Here is a 9,293-nt window from a genome sequence, read left to right as displayed (position 1 = left end):
AGTTAGAAATACCGGCTAAACAACCCGCTCTTACCTTAACCCCTGGACACAGGGCCTGCTGCATGGTGTGTAGGCCGTAGGCCATGGAGTAGATGGCATTGATGACGAATCCCATCTTGGTGTCCTGAGCGTACTGATTGCGCAGAGACTCTCTCCCTGTTAAGATCAAGGATATGTGTATCTGTTAAACAAGGAGGCGTGTTCATTTAATTGGTTGGCCATGTGTGGGCTGTGGCCCCCCATCTACTAACATGTGCATGAACGGTTGTAGGTGGCGCTCTCCTGTGGATGCCCCCGTAGCCTGCACTGGAAGCGGTGCTGCCAGAACTCGGGAAACCAGGGGTTCCGCAGGTTGGCGTCTGGCTTCAGATTCAAGTAGTAATCATCAAACCAGGTGACGTACGCAGACTTCAGCTTTATGGTGATGCCACCTGCTGCCTCCCTCTGGAAGCCGTCAGTCACATCGTACCTGTCGGCCCAGCCGTCACTGAAGGGTAGAAACGGACACTGATAAAATGAGATGATTTTTTTGCCTGAAAAGCTTAAAAATGCTCAACTAGTCTGCAGCCTAAATATTTATGATTTTTGCCTGAAAAGCTTAAAAAATAAATAAAAAACTAGTCTGCAGCCTAAATATTTATGAGCATATGTAATTACAGAAAATGTATTGTAATTTATGTTCAGCAGCTTGGAGAGATTTTCTTAACACTGCAGCCCACACACACAAACACACACATGGAGTGCTGAGTGAAGAGACGCTGAATCTGTTGGCCTTCTTGAAACATGTGAAAAACTACAAGTTGTTTGTTACTTCTTAGAGAACAGCCTGTAACACTATACACACTGTCAAACAAAAGAACATCAAAACACAACAAGAAACACTTCTCTTAGACTTATGGTGCTGCCAATGTGGTATGGTACGAAATGTGGTAAACAAAAAAACAAAACAGAAATTGCCTAAATTGACCATAGGTTTGAAAGTGTGTGTAATGGACCAATGAAGTGTCCACACATGTAACCGAACATCAACCAACGGCTGCCGAGATTGACTCCAATTCCTGCATTAACCCCAAAAGGGTTAGGCAAGAGACAGTAAAATGGTGTAATACCAGCAAATGTCAGCAGGGTGAGCGTGTCTGCAGACGTCTGATCTGTTGTTTGATCAAATCCACTCCTGGCTCAGACTATAAGCTTTCATCAATGAATCCTTTATAAAAAAAAAAATGTTTTCTTTCATTTACTCCTCTGTGATCTCACCTCTACACCTGCATAAATGTAAACAGCCTCACCGACACAAAGAAAACGTGAATTTTCTATTTCTGACCGACAAATAAAAGAGAAATAAGTCATCTCTGGAAAACTTCTTTGGAGTTACACAACAGCGGCGTGGGCGTCTGATGATGCCTGCTCCTTTGGTTGAGGTAGGAGATCATTTCATAACACATCCTTAGAGAAGCGAGCATGGAAATGAGAGACTGGCACAGAACAGGGAAAAAATGTAAAAAAAAAAACAGGGGCTTCAACTCTCTGGATGGTTTGAATCACTCTTGAACGAGAGCTACCAATCCCACACATCGACCTGGGAGGGCAGCGAGCTGGATGCAGCGTGCCGCTGCACCACCTACGAGCCAGAAGACTCACAAGTGTTCTTATTTCACCCTGGCCGAGCTGCACCGGTGGAGTTTCCAGCTACAGCTCTTCTTCTTCGAGAGGACTCTCAAACAGTGGGCATGAGTAAACGGGTGCCGACAATTCAAAAGAAAATAGGAAAGAAAAAATAGAAAACAGCCTGGGTGAGAAAAAAGATAAGATTGCTGCATTTTCAGGGCTTCTTTTTTTTCTTCAGGAGCTGAGAAAAAGAGTAATCAACAAAGGAAGTTCAGTCGAAGATCTCATTGTTACACCGGCCGCTTCAACAAAATTGAAAAACAAAAAGAAGAGAAGACATTTTTCCTCCAATCACAGCAGCTGATTACCATGCAGCAGATATTTACAGACAGTAATTGGAGACGTAATTATACAACTGTTTTCCATAATAATATGGGAAATGAGGATTCCACTCATTCCAAAATAATTTAACTATAAAAAAAAAAACTGCAAATGAAAATAATTCCCACTGTTCTAAAATCATTTAACTATAAAAAAAAAACTGCAAATGAAAATAATTGGGTTTTTTTTATGGTTTGTGCCAAAGCAGTGACATTTAACTATAAAAAAATGCAAATGAAAATAATTGGGGTTTTTTATGGTTTGTGCCAAAGCAGTGAAACTGTGATGGTTTGTCATTTATTTTCCTTTGTTCAATGAGAATAGACATTGTGCAGGAATTTTTATTTAGCTTTTAGATCACACATGCCACGCCAAAATTAAAAGCAACTCTGTCCCACGTATTTAGAACACTAAAAAACAGTGTTCATTACTATAAATTGGCTACAGACTGTTAATCAGAAGAACAAACAGTTTCTCGTGTTCTCCACTCTGTCTCTTTCCATATTAGGAAAGAACATTCTAATGATGCACAAGTATAACATGCTTTTTTTTTACTGGTAGTTGGATTCAGAATGAGTCAGAATTAAATCTAGTCTAAGTCGTCAAAAAACCTCATTATTATGGACATAAGTTATAATAATGAGCAGACGACCTCACACCTGTCTGAGAGCTCTGGATAAGACAGGACTTTTTGTGTGCAATATGTAGTTCAAGGTTATTTTCTTTCCCTCCATCATGTTTGAGTGACAGACTCCATATGTGGCTGTTAATGAGGAAAGACATTTATAGAACAGCGGGGACGAGAGCCAGCCAGAGAAGGAGACCTTAAAATAAAACTATATTCTGGGAGAGAGTGAGACCTCCTGCTAAACCAACCCCCTCTTTACTACGCGTTTTTTCCTTCCTCCCGGTTTTTTAAGCACAAATGTCATACAAGTTAAAGGCACAGCATGTGAATGTTGTTTTTTTTTTAAATGCCACCTATTCCTGAGCTATGACATAATGGAAAAAAATCTTTATTTAAACTAAATATTTTCACTTTTTTTCTATATCAACCACTTTAACTTAATTATTTAATATACACCAAATTAGTTGAAATGCAATCAGGCAAGAACAAGTCTCACAGGAAGACGACGAAGACAAAGACTGTCTAAGGTCAAATGATTGTAGGAGTTTATAAAACATACCTTAAGATTCTTAGAGACCACCAAAAATCTGTCAGCGATAATTAACATGATGAGAAGAATGATGATGACGATGGCTGATGATAATGGATGATCTCAGACATCTGCAGAAAATCTGAATTAAAAAAAAAAGCTGATGAATGAGACTGAGGAAACATTAAGTACAAACAAATGAGTGAGGCGAGACCTAGCGACACTTTCACACGTTGATCCACTCAGACCTCCTTCCTCTCACCACTCACCTTCCCACCAGCAGAAACTCTCCCACCAGGCCCTGTCGTCTCATGGCCATCAGAATTCCCCGGACCGTCATTCCCTCACAGAAACAGGCCACGACCCTGGCTTTGGGCAGGTGACCTCGTAGCTTCTGTAGCAGCTTATCAAAGCCCTGCTGCCCAGCGTTGCTGTAGATCTTGTCAGAGTGGGCGATGCAGATGCCCTCCTTCGCTGCCATGTCTTTAAACGCTTCCATGCCACTCTCTCCATAGTTCCCTTATATGAACAGAAACAGTAAAGAAAATTGTACATTTTCTCCTGATAACAACTAAACTAGAAAGGTAGGTAAAATTAGCCATAAACAAATGTTTAAAAATAAAAAGTTATCTTAAAGTAAACTATATAATGTTATAATAATGTAATAAAAAGTTATCTTAAAGTAAACTATTAGCCCCCAATACACAAAATGTTTAACCATGAATATAAGAAAATGTCCAAACTAACACTGAGCAAACTTTATATCCGAAAAAAAAGTTGTAATGTTGTTGTTTATTTGTTGTTGGTTTTACACATATTTTCAGCTCATTTGTGTCTTATTTTGAGACACATTTATGGAAACGTGACACAAACAAATCTGGATGTTTATGAACGCTGTCACTGTGAAACATCTCTGAAAATCAGGTCACCTACTTTCTGTGGCTTTGTGAGTTCGCCGTCACTCTGCTGGAAGCATCCTCTACACATACGTGTGACTTTGACTCCCACGTGTGACATGCCTTCACACAGGTTTACTAAAGCTTTCATCTAACACAGATTTTCAACGTGGTTCTAAACTCCTTTGCAGATGATCCTGTCATTTCTATTTCAACAGCAACTGCTTTATTTTAAATTTTTAATGATTCCCCATTTTACTTTTTACTTTTCACATTGTTTAGACTTTGTTTACGACACAGTTTTCAAAGTAAAACAACCACTTTACTAAGTCATAAGTTTGCTGAGGCAAGGAACTGAAACTGAACTACCAGTGCAAAAAGCAAACTTTTACAAAATGTATTTGGGAGCACTCTGGATTTCATATCAAATTTTACTTTGATATGCTGTTAAATAAATTGATATCTTGATTGTTTCTCTTCAATAACGCGAACAAGCCAAAAACACAGACAAAACTTGGAATCTTCTCTCAGTCTGTGCAAATATTGATAAGATTTCCCTTTTTTGAAGCAAATTTGAAAGAACAATGATAGCAGAGATAAATACTTCAGTCTGAGACCTATGTTACAACGTCCGAGCAAAGCCTTTAATTTTTTTAATTATTTAGAATCACTTTGGGACATTTATATTTCAAGTATTTATTCCTAAATTTGTTCTGTGAAAACAAAGAAAAACAGCTTGGCGGTTGTGAAAAGCAGTTATAATTTTGGGTCTTACCCTCAGTGTGTATTGCAGACACGTAGGTCCAGTTGTATCTCTTGACGATGTCAACCATGGCTCTGGCTTGTTGCATGTCTGACGGCACCACCCTCATGAAATATTTAAACAGGCTCTGCGGTAAGGATATGTCTTGTTAGCTTCACAAATATAATAATATGTCTCTGGTAACAGTTAACATCTATTTTTTTTCCACTTGTTTACAGGTCTTACCTTGTCACTTAGATCCACGCTGGTGGCAGAGTAGGCGATCTGTGGAATGTTGAAGAGTTGGAGGAGGTTTTGGACCTGGATGGCCACAGAGCTGGATCCTGGACCAATCAGACCCACGATGGGCTTTTTTGCCTGGAGCAGCAGACTCTGTCCGGCCTCTGCAACACACTTGCCCTGGTTCTCCTCCTCTTCGTTGGACACCAGCGTGTCCCGGATGAATTCGATGCTCTGCTCCAGAGCCACGGCGGAGTGCCAGCACGAATCCCTGGAGCGGGAAATATAAGAGAGCAGAGGGGGGAAAAAAAGATCTAAGATATAGAAATCAAAACCGTGACCTTCTTGATGGAAACTGGTGAACATTTAACCCACTTGAACAGACGGCTAAATTAAGATGTCACAATATAAAGTTAAAGCCTAGAGTCACATGATGATTTGTTTTCCAACCTGATCTCACAGCCCAGAGTGATGTTGGGGAGAATCATTGGGTCTGCATTAATCCGGTCCAGGGTATACATCATGGCCTCCACTCTCTGGATCCCATACTGCTCGCGGACGGCTCCACACTTTCGCTCATGCACCTACACCAGTTACAGAACAGCTGGATTATAAGATTTAACACTTTTAAATCAAAGATAAAAAAAATGCCACAAACACAGGCGGTACCTTATCTGCTGGTGGTTGATGGTGAACAGAGAACAAAGCTCCAATAATGATGTCACCAGGTATGTGAGCCAGTACCCTTCTTTCATTGTTAGTGCCACTGACCCAGACCTGGGGCTTCAGTCTGAACCAGCTCAGATCAGACACCAGGAGGATCCAGACTACCAGTGATCTGGGGTGTAAACCTGGTTTGGTCTTTTTCACAGCCGCTGCCATCCTCTGTCTTCTCCGAGCTAATGCTCTGATGAACGGATCGTCTTTGGTTTGGTGTTTGTCATTTTAGGTGCAATGGTTTGATTCCTGAGGCAGAGAATTCGGGTTAGCATATTTCAAAATATGCCAGACTTCAGTAAAAAGTACATTTAGCTAAAAGAACAGATAAGAATATGAAAAGAATATGAAAACTGGTTAGTCAAACAGCACTAGGAGTTGACTAAAAAAAACCCTAAAATAGAGAAATAATTATAATTATAAAAAATTAAAACAATGATAATAAACAGAAACAAAAAAAAATTTGAAAAACAGCTAAAGACGTGGCAGGCATTTATTTTTATCAAAACCAGCAATTGAACCTAAACAAAGTGCTTAAAAAATAGAAGTTTAAACACATAAAAATAGCTTTAAAAAGAAAAAGTCAGACAAGCAATGTTTAAAAATATGCTGGAAATAATTTAAACTGCTGTTGAGGTGACAATATAAGATTGTCAAATACCAAATAAGAAAGAAGACAAGAAGGGCAGGAATTGGGAAAATACAATGTAAGGTTATTAACATAACTGACTGTTTTTCTTTTTTACGTAAAAAGCAATAAAGAAAATGTCAAGAATGTGAGAAATCATCTAAAAAAAAACCCACAGTTGTTATATCTGTCCATGGTGCTGAAATGATGTTGCAGGTATAAAGTAAAACAGACACCTGTGCTGCTGCTGCTGCAGCTCACATCCCTCGTCTGTCCTCAAACAATCTGGTCTCAAACTGAGTGAGAGGGAAAAAAAAAAGAAAAAAAAACTTCATCCTTACCTCTTTTCTTCCTGCTGCCACATTTCTGTCATTTCCTCTGAGCACATCTCCATCACAGCGGAGCAACAAGACAAGAGAGAAAGGAAAGCTGCCGCAGGTTTCTGCTCAGGCTCCGTCTCTGTGCCTGGTTACAGCAAACTGCAAATAGCAGCATATAATGTGCACAGTTATTGGAACATGTTTGACTTACTGACGTTCACTCCTCCTCCTCCTTCTCTTCCTCTCCCTCTTTCCTCTGCCACCTCCGCCTCCTCCTCCTACGTTACTACTCCAAACATAAGAAAGTGCAGCACATCAACACTGGAAGCACAAAAAGAAGAAGAAAAAAAAAGATCTGGTGGAAAATTGATGACAGTTGTGAGTGAGGATACTGGAACTATTTTAAGCAACAGATGCATGCAGCAGCCTGCAGATGGAAATTCACTCCAAGGGTGGATGGAATGGTGTCGAACCGGTTCACTCCCTGAAGAAAGAACCCTGTTAGACCCTCTCCTAATACCCAACCTTATTTTTCCAACTCTTTTTTACACTCTAATAACAGTAAAAAATAAATAAATAAATAATATATGTGCTATATATATATATATATATACACACACACATAGACATACTAATCTTTGCACACATTGCACGAAAATGTTTTTGTTTCACAAAACTACCTCGAGCTTAAAATACCACCTCAACCCACATTTTTATATAAAATTTACAATGATATAAATTATGATTTCATCAAAACCCAGGTCGAAGTTTTCTCTCTCACATATATAAATATAGTAGTTATAACTACCATGTAACTACTTATACGCCTAAAAGTTAAAAGCAATGAAACAACAAATATTAACTGAAATAAAATGACCCAAATGACAGGAAAACACACATGAATATGAAAGTTTTTTGTTTTTTGTTTTAAACACCATCCGGAACAAATCAAACAATAACTCACAGATCCCCGTGATGAGAGAAACGTCACTATTTGTGTGTTGTGGTGCTACTGAGCTCTTCACAATTGTACTGACGGAGTCACGGGTGAAATGTCGTGTCGGTCAGATGACGTCTGGCTGTGCATAATAACAGAGAGTCGTTGTTGTTTGCTTTTTTGGGTTCGAGACTCATTAACCTTACGGAGAAGCATCGGTTGTAAGAATTCAGTTTCATTGTAAGTCGCCTGCAGTAAAACGTAATCATACTGTATAAACGCACACAGGGCTGCACGTGGGGAGATACCGCCTCCTAGCGGCTACTTTGAATGCATTTGTTCTTTTGTTGTGGCAATTCACATTCAAATGTTTTAGGACAGAACACCCGCGGCGGAAACGATCATATGAGATAAATCACCACCACAATGCCTGGTATTCTTTTAAAGTGGTATTTTTTTCAAACACTTTTTTTAAGGTCTATATACTAATTAAATATACGAAACATCGCACATTCCGCTATTTACATCATCAATTATTAATTTATCATAAAATGTATTTATATATATTATTATTTCTTTTTTACTATATATTATTATTATTTTATTATTATCAATTTATTAGAGATTTGTGCCAACTTTTCCTCGTATTCATTAAAACTTTAATATTCTGGGACAAAATGAAAATCATTGCAAGGACGAAGGGTGTGTATAAAAATGCGATGGACAACGGATCCACTGTGTTTATGCTCATCTTCTGACCTCGGGGTTCATCTGCTTTGCTCATAAAAATTCCTACCTTTGATGAGGTCAACCCTCATCTAAAGTTGTGAGTTTTGTCTTTAGCCCTAATCTTTATCTGGGCTCACAGTCAACATTAATGTGGAAACTTTAACCTGGGGTTAAGCAGCATGTGACTATCAGAAGAAAGAGGGGGAGGAGTGGGATGGGGCACAGGGAGAAATCCTGAGTATTTAAAGGCTGAACAGCATCACATGAGTTTCACCACTTTGTCTGATTTCTCGCTCTGCCAACTCCTTCTTTTCTCCAACTGTTATGTCGCCTCTGATCCTTTTTTCACTCATGCTGCATTTTGTTCCCACTTTTCAACAATTTCCACGTCTGTGTACAACGCGCGAGGCCTTGCTCACCAAAGAGTGCTGCCCTGAGTGGGAAGGCGATGGGTCTCTCTGTGGAATGAACTCAGGTCGAGGCTTCTGTCAGGATGTGGAGGTTTCTGACCAGCCCGACGGGCCTCAGTACCCGTTCTCCGGACTGGACGACAGAGAGAAGTGGCCACTGGTTTTCTACAACCGCACCTGTCAGTGCACTGGGAACTTCATGGGTTTTAACTGCGCTGACTGTAAGTTTGGATACTTTGGAGAAGACTGCAGTGAGAGGAGAGAGTCACTGCGAAGGAACATCTTCCACCTTTCCAGATCTGAGAGAATCCGATTCATCTCTTATCTGAACTTGGCCAAACACACCATCAGCAGGGACTACGTTGTGGCCACTGCCCCCTACGCACAGATGGAGAACGGATCCAACCCAATCTTTTCAAATGTCTCAGTGTATGACATTTTTGTGTGGATGCATTACTATGTGTCACGGAATGCCATCCTGGGAGAACCTGGGAATGTGTGGCGCGATGTGGACTTTGGCCACTGGGC

At 39.9% G+C, this 9,293-nt stretch overlaps 2 protein-coding genes across 2 annotated transcripts in view; one reads left to right on the top strand and one right to left on the bottom strand.

Moving 5' to 3' along the window:
* Positions 1 to 7,276, bottom strand: part of LOC103395387 (metabotropic glutamate receptor 5-like) — a 14,514-nt gene extending 7,238 nt beyond the window's left edge. Inside the window, exons 1-8 of the mRNA XM_008333089.3 lie at positions 6,711 to 7,276; positions 5,694 to 5,990; positions 5,475 to 5,608; positions 5,031 to 5,295; positions 4,818 to 4,932; positions 3,416 to 3,665; positions 252 to 487; positions 35 to 156 (exon numbers count right to left, since the gene is read on the bottom strand). Coding sequence (XP_008331311.1) covers positions 35 to 156; positions 252 to 487; positions 3,416 to 3,665; positions 4,818 to 4,932; positions 5,031 to 5,295; positions 5,475 to 5,608; positions 5,694 to 5,906 — 1,335 coding nt within the window. The 5' untranslated portion in view covers positions 5,907 to 5,990; positions 6,711 to 7,276. The remainder of the gene's footprint in view (positions 1 to 34; positions 157 to 251; positions 488 to 3,415; positions 3,666 to 4,817; positions 4,933 to 5,030; positions 5,296 to 5,474; positions 5,609 to 5,693; positions 5,991 to 6,710) is intronic.
* A 307-nt stretch (positions 7,277 to 7,583) lies between these two features.
* LOC103395402 (tyrosinase-like) overlaps positions 7,584 to 9,293 on the top strand; it is a 5,491-nt gene continuing 3,781 nt past the window's right edge. The window contains exon 1 of the mRNA XM_008333108.3: positions 7,584 to 9,293. Within this exon, the coding sequence (XP_008331330.1) occupies positions 8,680 to 9,293 (614 nt within the window). The 5' untranslated portion in view covers positions 7,584 to 8,679.

The sequence above is a fragment of the Cynoglossus semilaevis genome, chromosome 19 (assembly GCF_000523025.1).
Source record: "Cynoglossus semilaevis isolate Cse_v1.0 chromosome 19, Cse_v1.0, whole genome shotgun sequence".
NCBI lineage: Eukaryota > Metazoa > Chordata > Actinopteri > Pleuronectiformes > Cynoglossidae > Cynoglossus > Cynoglossus semilaevis.
This window is presented reverse-complemented; position numbering and strand designations above follow the sequence as displayed.